Source organism: Bufo gargarizans, chromosome 4 (genome assembly GCF_014858855.1).
Source record: "Bufo gargarizans isolate SCDJY-AF-19 chromosome 4, ASM1485885v1, whole genome shotgun sequence".
Taxonomy (NCBI): domain Eukaryota; kingdom Metazoa; phylum Chordata; class Amphibia; order Anura; family Bufonidae; genus Bufo; species Bufo gargarizans.
In genome coordinates, this window is record NC_058083.1 from 109,236,817 (window position 1) to 109,254,298 (window position 17,482).

Here is a 17,482-nt window from a genome sequence, read left to right on the forward strand (position 1 = left end):
TGAGGGGGTTAACTGCCGCTGATCTGCCAGTACCCGCAACCTGTATTAAGGGGTAATTATCATTGGTGGCGCAGTGCGCCCTCCCACCCCCCTCAAACCCCCACCCCATTAAAATCATTGGCACAGTGCCCCCTCCCCCCACCCCCTAGCATTAAAATAATTGGTGGCAGTGGCCACAGGGTCCTCTCCCCTCCCCCTCATTGGTGGCAGTGGCCACAGGGTCCTCTCCCCTCCCCCTCATTGGTGGCAGTGGCCACAGGGTCCTCTCCCCTCCCCCTCATTGGTGGCAGTGGCCACAGGGTCCTCTCCCCTCCCTCTTTGGTGGCAGTGGCCACAGGGTCCTCTCCCCTCCCTCTTTGGTGGCAGTGGCCACAGGGTCCTCTCCCCTCCCCCTCATTGGTGGTGCAGTGGCCACAGGGTCCTCTCCCCTCCCCCTCATTGGTGGTGCAGTGGCCACAGGGTCCTCTCCCCTCCCCCTCATTGGTGGTGCAGTGGCCACAGGGTCCTCTCCCCTCCCCCTCATTGGTGGTGCAGTGGCCACAGGGTCCTCTCCCCTCCCCTCATTGGTGGCAGTGGCCACAGGGTCCTCTCCCCTCCCTCTTTGGTGGCAGTGGCCACAGGGTCCTCTCCCCTCCCCTCTTTGGTGGCAGTGGCCACAGGGTCCTCTCCCCTCCCCCTCTTTGGTGGCAGTGGCCACAGGGTCCTCTCCCCTCCCCCTCTTTGGTGGCAGTGGCCACAGGGTCCTCTCCCCTCCCCCTCATTGGTGGTGCAGTGGCCACATGGTCCTCGCCCCTCCCCCTCATTGGTGGTGCAGTGGCCACAGGGTCCTCGCCCCTCCCCCTCATTGGTGGTGCAGTGGCAGCTTCTGATCGGAGCCCCAGCTGTGTAATCCTGGGGCTCCGATCGGTTACCATGGCAGCCAGGACGCTACTGAAGCCCTGACTGCCATGGTAACATCCCTGATGCTGTGTGCACAAAGCACAGAGCAGCAGGGACAGTGTGAAGTCCTATTTACCCTAATAGAGCTCTATCAGGGTGAATAGGACAAGGGATGAACAAAATCCCAGGTTCTGGCCCCTAAGAGAGGAAATAGTTATTAAATAAAAAGTGTGTAAAAAAAATAAAATATAAAAAAAAGTAAAAACCCCCCACCAAAACATTAAGTATGAATCATCCCCTTTCCCAATTTCACATATAAAAATGTATAAACAATAAATAAACTAATTACATATCGCCACGTCAGAAAAGTCCAAACTATTAAAATATAAAAGTCTATACGGTGAACGCCGGAACAGAAAAAAAAAAAAAAAAACTGTGCGATTTGCCATTTTTGAAAATGCTGAATGCACGTGGCTTTTTGGTTTATTTTTTTGCGTGGTATCGAATATCGCAATACTTTTTTATGGTATCGAAACCGAATAAAAAATTTGGTATCGCAACAACTCTAGATTGGTGGGGGTGTGGTGTGTGGGACCCCGCCAATTTGATACTGATGGCCTATTCTGAGCATAAGCCATAAATATCAAAATCCTGAACAGCCCCTTTAAGGTTGCATTAACATGTCCCAGTTTTTTTTTCATTTTTTTGCTATCAGTTTTGCAAAAATGAAGCAATTTACTGTAAACACCACATTCTGTGCCACAGGGGGGGAAAAAAAAAAGTAAAAAATAAAAAAAATAAAAAAAATAAAACTGGAATCTATGATTTGACTAGACTCCAAGCAAGTTCACAAAATGTCATCAAATTGTTTACTGAAATATACAGGAACATAAAATCAACAAAGTCACTAATGAATGGCATTTATCGTGTAGAAGCAAATAATAAGAGACACTTACTAATGTATTGTTAGTGTCCATATTGCCTCCTTTGCTGGCTAGATACATTTTTTCATCACATTATACACTGCTCATATCCAGAGACTCTGTTGGAGCTACTGCGCATGCGTGCCTATGTGCATCTCCCATGATCCCGGCCACCAGAAAAGCTGGCGCCTTTTCCTACAGTGTGCAAGCACGACCACTGTTGCTGGATTACAGGGTGGTCATAACCCCTGGATACAAGGCTGCAGCTAACGATTATTTGAATAATCGATTAGTTGTTGATAATTTCATCGATTAATTGGGAAAAAACAACTAAATGACAAAAAAAAGGGGCTTATATGATTTTACTTGAAAAATTATGTTCAAAGGCCATAAACAAATTTAGGAGTTATTATAATTATAAAAAAATTGCATTACAATGTAAAAAAGACAAGTTATGGGGGATCTGTGGATGACACACTGTTATAGGGGGGGATCTGTGGATGACACTGTTATGGGGAGGGGGGATCTGTGGATGGCACTGTTATGAGGAGGGGGGGGATCTGTGGATGGCACTGTTATGGGGAGGGGGGGGGATCTGTGGATGGCACTGTTATGGGAAGGGGGAGATCTGTGGATGGCACTGTTATGGGAAGGGGGAGATCTGTGGATGGCATTGTTATGGGAAGGGGGGATCTGTGGATGGCACTGTTATGGGGAGGGGGGGATCTGTGGATGGCACTGTTATGGGGAGGGGGGATCTGTGGATGGCACTGTTATGGGGAGGGGGGGGGTCTGTGGATGGCACTGTTATGGGAAGGGGGGGGATCTGTGGATGGCACTGTTATGGGGAGGGGGGATCTGTGGATGGCACTGTTATGGGGAGGGGGGGGATCTGTGGATGGCACTGTCATGGGGAGGGGGGGGGGGGATCTGTGGATGGCACTGTCATGGGGAGGGGGGGGGGGATCTGTGGATGGCACTGTTATGGGGAGGGGGATCTGTGGATGACACTATATAGAATCTTATGCTATATGTGTCATCCACAGATCTCCCCATAACACCGGCCCCGCCGCTCACAGCAGTATAATATCTAAAGAGTATTCCTTAACTGGCGGTAACTTTTACATGAACTTTAAATCAGCGCTATGATCTTTATTACCTTACAAATACAATGAAGCTCCGATAACAGGCAGAGTGGGCGGCGGCGTAACGTCACTCACTCATGTGACGCGCCTGCTCCGCCCACTTTATGAAGCAGGCGCGTCACGTGAGTAAGTGACGTTATGCTGCCGCCCGCTCGGCCTGTTACCGAAGCTCCATTGTAAGGTAATAAAGATGCGCTGATTTAAAGTTCAAGTAAAAGTTACTGCCGGTTAAGGACCTGCAGGCATAGTGCCTAACCGCCCGCACAGCAACGAATCGGCCGATTATTCGATAACAGGATTTGTCGACAACGAATCCGGTTATCGAATATTATTGATAACTTCAAATAATCATTGCAGCCGTAGATACGAGCAGTGTATAATGTGATGGAAAAACAAAGCAAAGGATAAAAGCAATATGGACAATCACAATACATTAGTAAGTGCCTTGATGATGATCAATGCCATTTGCTGAAGTGAGACAACCTCTTTAACAAGTCCCTCCGTCTGTTTTATGCATACGTCACAGACTCCCAAACTAAAATAGCACGTCACTGCCTTAACATAAATCCAGAGATAAGTAATATTTCAGTGAAAGCGTTCGTAATGGCATGATGTGGAAAAAAAGTATTTGACAAGAACTTTACAGGGTTATGTACAATCCATGATGGGTCACGTGGCTGTTACAGCATCAGCGTCCACACGTTCAGTTGGTTTTCCACTCCATATTTGCCCGAGGAGGAGAAAATAAATGCTTTTTAGAATTCCCATAGGTCCAAAGTGGTAAAGAACTGTATATTTTCTCTACTGAAGTCAATAGGAGTTGGGCTAAAAAATGCAATCCTGTCGTGTATAGACGTGCACTTTTCGCCATGGTTTCTAGACGTGGTAGTGATGTGGCTCCCATCACATGTGGACCTGGCCTTAAAGCAGACCTGTCACCACTCCTTTCACGTCGGCTTTAGTAAACTACTGTATTCCCTATAATATAACAATGTTGACGCATCTTTTGCTACAACTCTGCGTTGTGCCATTCCTCTGTTATTCCTCCAAGAAAGGTATGAATAAACTGACAACCAGATATTACCAGTTGGGGTGGTGTCTGATATTGCCCAATCAGTGCCAGACTGGGCAGGGATACACCCCACTGACAAGCAAAATGGTAACACCCAGTTGAATTTTTTTAAATACATTTTCAGGGGGTATAATAGAAGAATGGCACAATGCAGGGCTCTAAGAAAAGATGCTCCTGGATTGTTATTTCACGGAAATTCTGTTATTTACTGCAACAGACACGTCTTGAGAAGGGAAAAGTCCTTAATCAACGTTTTGGCACTGCCCCACCCTCCCCGACCACAACATCAGTGCAGGATCTGGACTACAAGCACGGTGACGTTGTCGGCAGCACCTCGCCGTACAGCTTCGTTTGCAAGGCGGTGACAGGCAGATTCATACCGAGCGTCCATGTCTTCTGTTTGAGAGCCTTCATCCTGTGGATGACAATTTTAGCTTGAGCTAGCATCAAATCAGGCACCGATTTAAAGTATGGCAAGAAAACCAGAGACATGGGGAAGATTCAGGAAATCTTTGTATGGGTACGTTCACATGGCAGATTTCTGCAACGGTTTTCTATCCTCAATGGGGGTCCTTGCTGCCCTTCATGCACTTGCAGATTTATGTGCGGTTTTCCAGACTGCACCAGGTACGGATTCCACACAGAGACCATCGGAAACCACAGAGCGAGTCTTTCACTCCCATCAATAGGGCTAAATAGCAAGCAGATTCACAGCACCGGAATTGAAAAACCAAAGCAGGAACTGTGGCGGTTTCTGCCACGGAATACGCGGCATATTTTGATAGAGTATGTTCACACGGTGGATTTTAACACTATCAGAAAAACATTTTTGCCCACAGCAACCAATCACAGCACAGCTGTTATTTCTTACAGTGCTCTTAAAAGATGAAAGCTGTGCTGTGACTGGGTGCTAGGGCCAACAAATACAATGGGAGAGATTTATCAAAAGGGGTGTAAAGAAAATGATTATTACACTTACCGGTAATCGGATTTTCCAGACCCCACGACAAATATATATATATATATATATATATATATATATATATAAAATATTATTTTTTTTGTGCCTAAGAGGAAAGTAGTAGAAAACCCAGGGAGGGAATAAGGAAGGGTGCTGTCGTGGGGTCTGGAAAATCCGATTTACCCCCCCCCCCCCTCGACAGCATCACACAGAGAAGAACATCCTTCCTTAGAAGGGACCACCGCTTGTAAGACCTTTCTACCAAAAGACAGATCAGAGGAAGAGTTGAGGTCCAAACGATAGTGCCAGAGAAAGGTACAGGGAGAGGACCATGTGGCAGCTCTACAGATTTGTTCAATAGTTGCACCAGATATTTCTGTCCAAGAGGTGGATACAGAACAAGTGGAATGAGCCTTCATCGAGTTTGGAGGAGAAAGACCAGCCTACAGGTAAGCCTGTGATATACCAAGTCTGATCCATCTAGACAAGGTACCTTTGGTATAGCCTTCTTACCCCTATTTGGTCCAGAGAAGAGGTCAAACAAGGGTGAAGACTTTCGCCACCCCTCCGTGGATCTGAGATAATGTAACAAACAGTCTCACATCCAAAGTATGAAATTCTTCTTCTTTTGGGGTTTTAGGATTAGCACAAAAAGAGGGAAGCATTATTTCCTGTAATCTATGAAATTTTGAGGAAACTTTAGGAATGAAGGCCAGGTCAGGTTGTATAATTACTCTATCCTCTAGAATAGTAGTGAAGGGAGGATCTCCAGAAATGGCATGCAACTCGCTTACTCTCCTGACAGTGGTAAGTGCTACTAGTAAAATCATGGAGCAAAAGAATGGAGCAATCAGAATTACTCTCGCCCTGTCCTTTCTGATTTTCTTCAGAAGTAATTGAAGTAACTGGAAAGGGGGTAAGGCATAGGCTAGTAGTGTGAAGTCCCATTTCAGGAGAAGAGCATCCACCCCATAAGGGGATTCCCTTGGATCCAAGCAACAGAAAAGATCCACTTTTTTGTTCTGAGCTGAGACGAACAGGTCTATCACTGGAATGCCCCATAACTTTGTGATCATGGAGAAGATCGAATTGTTCAAGGACCATTCTCCCTGTTTTAAAGGATACTTGCTTAGGAAGTCCGCTTGAATATTTTCTTTTCCTTTTATTTGTAGGGCTGAAATGTGACAGACATGCCCCTCTAGTTTTTTCAACAACCGATTTACCTCCCACCGAGGGTAACTGACTTTGCCCCCCCCCCCCTTGGTGATTTATATAGGCTACTGTAGTCTGATAGGACTCTGACATGGCCCGAACCTATTAGGGATTGGGAAGCTTCTACAGCTAATCTCACCGCCAAAAGCTCTTTTCTGTTTGAGGAAAAGTGCCTTTGAGTCAGTGACCACTGAGCCTGAAAACTGTGACCCTGGACATGAGCTCCCCACCCCCAGGGGCTTGCATCCGCAGTTATGCAACAACGTTTAGCTTAAGGCCGGATCCGGATCAATGCCTTTCAATGGGCATTCATTCCGGATCCGGCCTTGCGGCAAGTCTTCAGGATTTTTGGCCGGAGCAAAAAGCGCAGCATGCTGCGGTATTTTCTCCGGCCAAAAAACGTTCCGTTCCGGAACTGAAGACATCCTGAACGGATTTCACTCCATTCAGAATGCATTAGGATAAAACTGATCAGGATTCTTCCGGCATAGAGCCCCGACGACGGAACTCTATGCCGGAAGAAAAGAACGCAGATGTGAAAGAGCCCTTAGGCCATGATGAATGACCTCCAAAACCCATGGCCCTGCTACCTTTTCCCATGTTGAGAGGAAGAATCTTAGGCTTGGCATCATTGCTGTGACAGTTTTTTATTTAACGAGGAAGAGTTTCCAAAAAGGAACCCTATCCCTGCCAAGTTTTTGGATCTATATCTCCGGTCTTTATCCCTACACTGTCTCCTACCCGAATTACCTCCTGAGGGACGAAAGGACAGTCTAGACCTAAAAGGAGGAAAAACCTGACGGATTGGGAGGGGGAAATCTTTTCTTCCTATCTGCCACTTTTTCTAACAAGTCATCTAAATCTGGCCCAAAGAGAAAATTACCCTGACCAGGAATACCACATAACTTCTGTTTTGAGGCCACATCTCCTCCACTCCATTTCCTAAGCCAAAGAGCTCTACGAGCGGAGTTAGTAAGAGATGCAGTCTGAGCGCCAACTCTAACCGCATCTACTGAGGCATCAGCTAAAAAGTTAGCTGCCTTCTGTAATGTGGGTAGGGCAGATAAAATGTGTTTCCTAGGACATCTTTATTTTAATTGAACCTCTATTTGTTGCAGCCAGAAAGCTAGAGTTCTACCCGTCACGAAATAAGTGTGTGGTTGCTTCCCAAGCCCCCTTCAGGAAGGATTTAGCCTTCTTATCCAAAGGGTCCCTAAGAACACCCGTGTCCTCAAAGGGAAGAGAGGATCTTTTAGAAACCTTAGAAATGGCAATATCTATTTTGGGAGCCTTGCCCCAAGAAGATGAAGCCTCATCCTCAAAGGGGTATTTATGTTTAAAGGTTTTTGAAATAAGAAGCTTCCTACATGTTTTTTTTCCATTCTTTTTGAATAAGGGAAAGAACACTTATGTACGGGGAAGCATCTACCCTTTTTTTCCTGCAACCCTTCAAACAAAGGAGTCTGCTACCTATCTTCCCTAACATCTTCAATGTTCATAGTGGATCTAATAACTTTTAAGAGTCTATCCGTATCTTGAGGCGGAAAAAACGAGATTTTTGTATAACTTACCAGTAAAATCTCTTTCTCGCTCTTTCCTTGGGGGACACAGAAGACCTTGGGTATAGCTCATCTCCATAGGAGGCGTGACACTAAGTGAAAACTGTTAAGCCCCTCCTCCACAGCTATACCCTCAGCCTGGAGAGAGAGACTGCCAGTTGCGTGTCCAAGCAGTGAGAAAAGGCAAAGTCCAACAAGGAACCAACAAGCCAACTACCCAACGGGTAACAAAAAACTCGGAAACCGTACAGAGAAAAACAATGAATGGGTGGGTGCTGTGTCCCCCAAGGAAAGAGCGAGAAAGAGATTTTACTGGTAAGTTATACAAAAATCTCGTTTTCTCGCCCAGTTTCCTTGGGGGACACAGAAGACCTTGGGACGTTCAAAAGCAGTCCAAAAGGGGGAGGGACCACAGCACCAAGGTGAAGCACCCGAAAGGCATCAATGAACCGCCGCCCGCAAACCCAGGCGGGGCAGGCAGCATCTGCCAAAGTCAGAGTATGCACCCTGTAGAACTTGTCAAGGCGTGCAAGGTAGACCTGTGGCCGCCTTGCCCAAATGCATGGCCGAAGCCCAATGCCTCCGGCCCAGGAGGCACCGACCGCTCTGGTGAAATGAACGGTGACACCAAGACAGAATCCTGCCCTAGGTGCGGAAACCTCAGCAATAGCCAATCTGAGCAAGCGGAGGACAACCACCCTGGAGTCCGTCAACCCTATGCACAGACCTCCTGGAAACCCAAGAGGCCGAACATCTACAAGAGTCGGAGATCTCCAAGTAAAAAAACGGCAAGGCCCAAACAACGTCCAAATAGGTGAGGTGTTGAAGCGAAAGGCAAACACCACCTTCAGAAGGAAGGAAGGAACGAAGAAAAACGGGATGTAGAACAGCCCTGTCCTGGAAAAGACAGAAGGCTCGTAACAAAAAAAGGGCCATTCCGGCACCCGTCAGAGACACGACTGATACAGAACACAACCGTACCGGACAGAAGGGGTAGAGAGAACCTCTGTAACGGCCCCAAGGACAAGATTGGAGCGCCGAGAGCTCAGTATATAGTCCCAGGGCGGTACCGAAGGACAGTACAGAGGAACCAAAGAGCCACTCCGAGGAAGAAGGTCTTGGCAGGCCCAGAGGGCCGGGAACGCTGGAAGAGGAAGAACAGCGCCGACACTTGACACCCCAAGTAAAAGACAGAACCATGGGGAGAGAAATTCAGAGTGGGGAATGCACAGCTTCCCACAGAACCCCATACAAAAAACCCTAAGCCTTACGACAGATCCTGGACGAAACACAGCCAGGAGTGGACAGTAGCGAACCCGCTGGAGTCGCCTGGCAAGCGGGCGAAAACCCAATGTGATCAGGCGCAGACCAGTAACACGGGCAGAAGGGTCGACAAAACTAGCCCCGTCGGCCCTCGAACAACGTTGTCCCGTATCCACCCGAGTGGGGGAGCAGAGGACAGATGGAAAGAACCCAAAGGATCCGCCAGATACCAGGAGAAGACAGGCAAAAGTCCATGCTGATGTAACCACGTTGTACAGCCCCGGTGTGGGAGATCAAAGGACAATCTGGATCGAAAAAGGTAGTCCCCCCAAGTTATCAAGAAGGCAAGTCTACAGCAGGACCATGCAATCTGCACTCAGCGGGAGGACAGCACGCGGTAGACTCGGTAAATAGGCACACAGCTAATACAGCCAGTGTGAACCAGGGAGACAGCACGAGGCCAAAAGGAACACCGGAACCATCCACATGAACAACCATGCTCTCCCCAGAGGGGAGGACAGTGAAAGAACAGCCTCTGAAGTCCGGCGGGAAGCCACATCGGAGTGATCCGTACCGAGCGGGAGCCAAACAAAGCCGGCGAGATAAGGCAGTGGAGACAGAGGCCGGCATAACACCCTCCAACCGAAAGGAGGAGGAGTGGGCAACAGGGAAGCCATAGGCCAGCTGAAAAGCAGAACCCGCTACACTGAGAGACGCCCGGTCCACCGCCTCGCAGAAGGCGAATACCTTGGAGAACCCAAGGCGGAGGTCCTCCGGACCTGGGTAATCGAGCACCCAAGAGAAGTTGGGTGACCTTCCAGAGAATAGCAGCCCGAACCTGGCAGCAGATCAGACAGAAGCGCAGAGGCGCCAAGAGGAAGGACTCATACCACACTGCATCCGAAGAGGAGGAAATTGCAGCAGGCAAGGGAATCGCAGTCCTGCACGAGCCAACGAAGAATTCGAGAGGCGCTGCAGACAACAGCACTCTCGAGCATGTGACCACTAGCGCAGGGGAACAATGCCGCGGGAGGACGAATGGGTACGTATCTAGGGACCACGAACACACCCCGGGCGGAAGGGCCACGAAAGGAATGAGTACCACCCAGCTAGGTGCAGTAGCGAACAAGTAGAGCCCGTCTACTTATAAAAAAGGTATATACCTTTGAATACATTGGGCATTCATCTGCTGTTTGTTGGACACCACCTCAGGCCCACACAGTTGGACCGAATGAGCTCTTTAGAGAATAGTGCAAGGCTTGCTGGAAGCACCATATCCCAAGAGAAAAAAGTACATCTCAGGATAAAGGGGGGCATACGGACGAGTAGCCCCGTAAGCAGTGAGAAGGCCAACCCACCTATGGGAGGAGAAGGCATACACGGCCCAAACAACGGATAGAGCGCACAAGAAAGTCCGCCCACTGCAAAAAATAGTCACTCAGCGAAGAATCAGCCAGAGTCCAACCGTAACAATGGAAGTGCAAAGTGCAACCCGAAAGGTAGTCATGCACAAGACTAGTACGGCATGCGATGGAACGCAAACAGTCCGCCCAGAAAAGGGGGAAAATGTACCTGGCAACCACTGCAGAGGCCTGCCCAAAAAAAGGGGAGGATGCCAAGGCCAGTACCTACTCCGGAAAGGTAGGACATACCATACTCCGCCCAGAAGGGGGCCATGCCCATGGCCGCACATATCCAGCAGAACGCAGGAAGGTCCACTTTAGTGAAAGGGGGCATGCACAGGTTATTCTATCATTAAGTGATTGTGCAAAAATCCACCCAACACCGAATGTCGTGAGAGTGCACCACTCCGCCAATGAAGGGGGACGTGTACCAGTCCAGCACAGCATAAACAAGGACAGCCGTGGATCGTGTGAGCGTGCAAAATGCCGCCCATGGAATAATGGGGGGCCATGCACAAGACCAGCACCGTATCCAATGGAAGTGCCAGCATTCCACCCAAGTTAGAGGGCATGCTCATGACCGGCAACGCATCCAGTGAGTGCAGTATTCCGCCCAGAAATGGGGGTCATGCACATGGCCAGCCACGCATCCAGTGAGAGCGCCGCCATGGATGAGAGTGCACGTATGTCGCCTGAGGAAAGGAGACATGTCCATGGCCGGCAGCGAATCCAGTGAGAGTGCGGCACACCGCCCACGGAAGGGGGGGGGGGGGGGTGGTGGTCATGCAGATGGCCTGCAACGGATCCAGTGAGAGTGCAGTGTACCTATGAAAGGGGTTCACGCACACGGCCGGCACCGTATCCGGTGAGAGTGCAGTATTCCGCCTATGGAAGGTTTCATGCACATGGCCGGCAGCGAATCCAGTGTTCCGCCTATGGAAGGGGAACGTGCACATGGCCGGCACCGTAACCGGGGAAAGTGCAGTATACCTCCTTATCCGGGGAGAGTGCAGTATACCTCTCATGGAAGGGGTTCATGCACATGGCCAGCACCGTATCCGGTAAGAGTGCAATATTCCACCTATGGAAGGGTTCATGCACATAGCCGGCAGCGAATCCAGTGAGTGCAGCGTCCCGCCTGTGGAAGGGGGTCGTGCATATGGCCAACACAGCATCCGGCGAGAGTGCAGCAGTCCGCCTAGAAAAGGGGGATCATGCACGAGGCCAGGCCGCAGCCAGGGAGAGTGCAGTATTCCGCCTAGGAAGGAGGGTCATGCACCTGCAGCCACCAGAACTGGAGTGGGTGACGAAGTCTGGTCAGAAAAAAATTCTGCATGCACTTGGCCAGCGCCGAATCCCGGGAGAGGGCAAGAAAATACGCCTGGGAGGCGCCGCGGCCGGGGAACACGACACACCGCCTAAGAGAGGGGGGCATGCATACAGACAGCAGTACTGAATGATGAGGCTGCCGCGTCCTGCGCAGCCCACAAGTCCAGTTATTTAAAACAAAATAATAGTATTTTTTTTATTTATTTTTTTATTATTATTATTATCATCATTATTATTTATTTATTAATATTACAGCCTCCCTGAGGCAGAAAGGGGGCCACCATACAGGGGCACAGGCCGTACAGGCCCTCAGGAGCCGGCCAGTACCCAAGGGGTTAACAGGCATCTGGCCTGGGGGCGGCGCAGCGAACCCCTGGGGGTGGGGGAACCTCCAGGCGGGAAGAATCCGCGCCTGGAGAGTTCCCGCCCCCCCCCCCCCCCCAGAGGCCAGAATGTTGCGGCCTAGTAGGCCGTGAAGCCGGGGCCTAAATTTTAGCGTCGCCCGGCTGACCGGGGCCGCAAGTATTTAAAGTATCGGCCGGGCCTAAGCCGGCCGCGGGAGCCCCCGTACCGGTCGCGGGTGCCCAACCCGAGCGCCGGAAGTGCGCAGCAGGCCGCGAAGCCTGAACAAACTATGCAGCGCCCCGGCCGGCCGGAATGCACCGACGGCCGGCCGGGACCTGTTGGAACACAGCGCTATCCAATGCCGGCTGCGGGAGCCCACCCGGCAGCCGGGAGAATCAGGGACCCGAGAGGAGCGTGGAGGTGCGGCCCAGTAGGCCGCGATGTCTGGGCCCAAATTTGCGGCGTCCGGCCAACCGGACGGATGGTCGGCCGGCCTAGTTAGAGCATAGTGCGCACATGCAATGCAGACCGCGGGTGCCCACCCCGCGGCCCGGAAGAGTCAGGGGCCCGAGGAAGGAGCACCGGATGGTGCGGGCCAGCAGGCCGCGAAGCCTGGACTAAATTTTGGCGGCGCCCAGGATTACCCATGCCGTCAGGAGCGGCAGCAGGTCCTGAGCAGCGCACCGGTAAGCGCCCCCTCTTTGCGCGCGTCCTGCACCAGCGGTATGATCTATGGCGGGGAAGAGAGGGAGCAGATTGCCGCCTTGCGGCACCCCAGGGACCACCCTAGGTCCAGCAGGGCCACCCTATAGCCACTCTGCTCGGATAGGCTACCAGTATGGGGGTCAGTCACGCAGGAGACCGGGGAGGGAGGGGACGTAGGGCTGGAGAAGCCACTCTCTCACCACAGATGTCTTCACCCTCGGTCCGTTCCAGCAGGGTCGCCCCTTCAGCTACTGGCACCGTAGTGGCAGGACGCTGGAAGAGGGGCTTGGCGTGCGGGCGACCCTTGCGCTGGCGGGATGCAGGGGAGCTGGGCTGCCCTGGTCCACCTTGCCTTCTGTGGGGGAGGCAGCAGTGCGGATGACCGGCACTGGCGCAGCTCAACCCCGGGAGAAACAGAGAGGTCTAGTGCGTCTCTGTTGTCCCGTATTCTGGAACAAAAAGAAAAGAAAAAGTAAAAATCAAAAATTTTAAAACAACAAAGGAGAAAACAGCCCTGCAGAGCAGGGAGTGTCTTGCCTCCTTGGACACTAAGCAAAAACTGGCAGTCTCTCTCTCCAGGCTGAGGGTATAGCTGTGGAGGAGGGGCTTAACAGTTTTCACTTAGTGTCACGCCTCCTATGGAGATGAGCTATACCCAAGGTCTTCTGTGTCCCCCAAGGAAACTGGGCGAGAAAAGTTTCTTTCTACCATTTCTTCTTCTGAGGAAGATTCTGAAGAAAGGGTATCCCGAGTGGAGTCACTGTTGTAAGAAGAATTGTCTTGAGACACATTGCCCCTTTCCGTCACTTTAAGCTTATTAATTAGTGTTTTAATATTCTCTAAGAGGGATAGGGATTCGTCCGAAATGGTCTTATCGATACAGTGTTGACATAGCTCTTTCGTCCTCTTATGACAAAAAGTTGTTTTGCATAAAGCACATTCCTTGTTTTTTTTCTTTTAGTCAGCATTTTCTTGGGTTTTGACTAAAAATAAAACAATACAAAGGAACAAAGTAAGAAAACGGTGTCACAGCCATATGACTCGCCCAGAAAAAGAATTGTGTCCAAGTACCGGAACCAGTGCTACCATCTCTTTCTCTGCAGATTCTTGTGTTTTTTCTTCCTCAATCATAGCTGGTAACAGCAAGGAAAAGCCTGCTTTAGGGTTGAAACATGACATTACTCAGACCGTCATTAACCTCCAAGATACTCTCTGCTTCCACTGCCAGCATCCTGACCAGGGAGAAGACAGAGAGAGAAAGAGAAGGACACAACATCCTGCCTCCAAACCTGGAAGCCTGTAACAGCTGCTTCAAACGCGATGAGTCGTTCCTCGGTCAGAGTAAGCCGCCTGTCAGAGCCTCGGCATCCCGGCGGTAAAACACCTCCGTTTGAATATCGCGGGACGCATCACCGCTTTGCCGGAAGTAGCCGCGCTATTCTGTAGCCACTCGTCTATTCTGAAGCAGGGTGAAATTACCTGATCAAAGGATGCCCACGCACATGCTATCCAGCTACCAGGAGCCACTTCCTGATCCAGCTACCAGGAAATGTTTCAATTTCACCCAGGAAGATACCCACGCACCTGCTACTCAGTTACCGGGAGCAACCTCCTAACACTGCATGGCAATACTTCTTTCAGAAAGATGCCCACACGCCTGCCCACAAGTACCTGAAAAAAAACTGTAGGTCTCCTACCCCAGGGACAGGAAACCACTTAAGGGGTAGAGAGGCTCCACCTTTTTATTCTGTAGGTTTCCTGTCCCTGGAGACAGATCCTCTCCCTCTCTGTGTAGTGCTGTCGTGGGGGAAGGGATAAAACGGGCTTAGTTGCCCATAGCAACCAGTCAGATTGAACCTTTCATTTTCCAAAGGAACGGTGAAAAATGAAAGGTGGAACATAGTTGGTTGCTATAGGAAATGAAGCCAGTTTCCACTGGTTTTGATAAATCTCCGCCACTGTGTCTGTTAGACAACAGGCATGAATTCCCTTCATATGGCAGTAGTCCTCCTCTGCCTTAGGCCCCATTCACATGACCACGTGGCAGCTGTGGCCGTGTTGCGGACCACAAACCGCAGATCTGCAAAACACAGGCACTGGCTTTTTTCACATTGCACCCACTGACCTCAACGGATCAGCGATCCACAAGATGCGGCCAAACCTAGAAGCCCATCCAGGTCTGTGTGGCCATGCCACAAAAAAATAGGACATGTCCTATCTTTGTCTGCAACATGCGGATCGCGGACCCATTGAAGTCAATGGATCTGCTCTGCGACGTGCACGATTCCCATGTTTTGTGGATTTGCAGTTGCGGTACGCAAAATGGACACGGCCGTCACACACTTGTGTGAATGGGACTTTAGACTGGGCACTCGGTATAATAGTATTGATACACTTACCTGTACATGGCCAAGGACAAAATTGACAGCTTCTTCTGCCGAGAAGACTTTGAAAAGGCCATCGCAGGCTAGTAAAACAAACCTTGACAAACAAAAGAAATATCGTTTCCTAAATATCATCTGTGAGATTTTCCTTGAAGAACGTACAGCTAAACAAAATGAAACAGACACTTCGTTTTAAACGAATTTATAGAAAAACATTTTGGGGGAATTTTGGGCTGTTTTTCTTTTTCACTTCGGCAGTACTATACACTTATATAGTCAATGATCTACAGACTCTTGTGAAGATGATGAACTGAAATCTCAGAAGCACAACTTCATGCAGGAGAAAATGTAATGCTTCTGCAATGTTAGCAAGGGACATTAGTTGTGTTCTCAACCATCAGTTCTGGAGCGCCTTTTCTTAGAACGCTGTCTCATTCCTGTCATTCCTCCTGGAAATGGATGAATAGGCCGACAATTGACGCTCCAGAATTTTTATCTGATAGGGAACACAAGTCTTTGCTAAAACATGTCAGGAGAGATGACCGGCCGTCCTTAAAGATTACTGTCTAGAGAACCGATTCAGACCAATAAAAACGCTAGATTCCCCATCGGTGGTACTGTACGTGTGCCGCAGGGAGAACATGCCATGTCATATTAATAAAAACACCCAAATTCATATCCACTATGAGGGGCACTCCCATATTCCAGTCTTGAACCCTGCGCACCGGAGTGAGATGTGCCTAAGGGCAGTGGAATCAGACTTTTATGGTCCATTCACACATCTGTAGTGCATTGCGGATCCACAATACACCCGGCTGCCACCCCCATAGAACTGCCTATTCTTGCGGACAAGAATAGGATATGTTCTATTTTTTTTTCCGGAGCCGCGGAACGGAAGATCGGGGGCGCGCTCCGGAAATGCGGAGAGCAAATAGTGTGCTCTCCGTATCCATTCCGTTCCAATAGAGAATGGATCCGCACCCGTTCCACAAATTGCGAACCTATTATAAGGATGTGTGAATGGAGCCTTAGTGTGCATTCACACGTCCGTAGGTGTTTTGCAGATCCGCAAAACACAGACACCGGCAATGTGCATTCCGCAATTTGCAGACCGCACATCACCGGCACTATAATAGAAAATGCCTAATCTTGTCTGTAATTGCGGACAAGAATAGGACATGTTCTATTTTTTTTTTTGCAGAAACGGAAGCATGGATGCGGAAGTGCGGATCCGCAAATGCAGACAGCACATTCCGGCCCTATTGAAAATGAATGGGTCTGCACCCCTTCCGCAAAATTGCAGAACGGATGCAGACCCATTTTGCGGACGTGTGAATGGACCCTTAATCCGTAAGGTATTATAACAAGCAGCACGGTGTAAAAGCAAACCATGCAGAGACCTTGAGGGAGGAGGGGAACACAGTGCTCAACAAAGAGGGCAGAGCCCCCAAAACGTAGCTTCTGGTTCTGCGCCCCCTGCACCACAGGGCCTCGAGGTATCCTTGCATGAATTGCTTTTACACCATGCAACTTTATGGATTAGAAATCTGATGAAGCTGCAATTGTTGGGAGTTTAAAAATTTTTTTTTAGAACATGACATTTCTCTAAAAGGTGGCCATAAAGGTGGCTGATGTGTATTAGATGTGTGGTTGGCATTCCTTTGGAAAATGTCAGGGGAGAACAGGATGAGGCATGCTGAATTTGAACATGCCTGATCTTTGTTCTCAAGGGTGATGAGCTGCTGCCCGAGGCCGACAGTACAGTATTCTGAATGTGCCTGTGCCTCTATTAGACAGCACAGTGTATGATAAGAGCAGAAGGAGTACTTTGATGGAATTCGTGGGAGTAGGGTACACTTCCTGCACACACTCCTCAGCTTCCGTTATAATGAATGGGAAAACACTTGGGAAAAGGAAAGATAGAATGAGATGATCTTTTGGGGTGACATAGCCAGAGAATGAGATTAGCAGCATTCAAAGCGCGATGTCTCTGTAGCCACAACACGGATGTACAGAAGCCTTACTTACCGGTCACTGTCAGATAGTGGGCACCTTTTCACCTCTGGGGTGCTAATGACACCGCAACGTTTGTACTGACCATCACCTAGGGAACGGGACACCTCCAACACCCCAAGGACTCGCCCATCTCTGTCAAACAAACACATATGTGGGTCTTAAAAGAAATGTTATAAAAGGGGTTATCCCATGTTTAGTTTAAAAAAAGCTAAATCAGCCAGGCGTATCCATTACTGAACTGATTTCATTTATAGACAAAGGTATATACAATATGGCCGTGTTTATG

At 49.5% G+C, this 17,482-nt stretch overlaps 1 protein-coding gene across 1 annotated transcript in view; it reads right to left on the reverse strand.

The window, feature by feature from the left end:
- Positions 1–3,106: 3,106 nt before the first annotated feature.
- LOC122934391 (ILK associated serine/threonine phosphatase) overlaps positions 3,107–17,482 on the reverse strand; it is a 29,592-nt gene continuing 15,216 nt past the window's right edge. The window contains exons 8-10 of the mRNA XM_044289817.1: positions 17,209–17,328; positions 15,196–15,277; positions 3,107–4,434 (exon numbers count right to left, since the gene is read on the reverse strand). Coding sequence (XP_044145752.1) covers positions 4,306–4,434; positions 15,196–15,277; positions 17,209–17,328 — 331 coding nt within the window. The 3' untranslated portion in view covers positions 3,107–4,305. The remainder of the gene's footprint in view (positions 4,435–15,195; positions 15,278–17,208; positions 17,329–17,482) is intronic.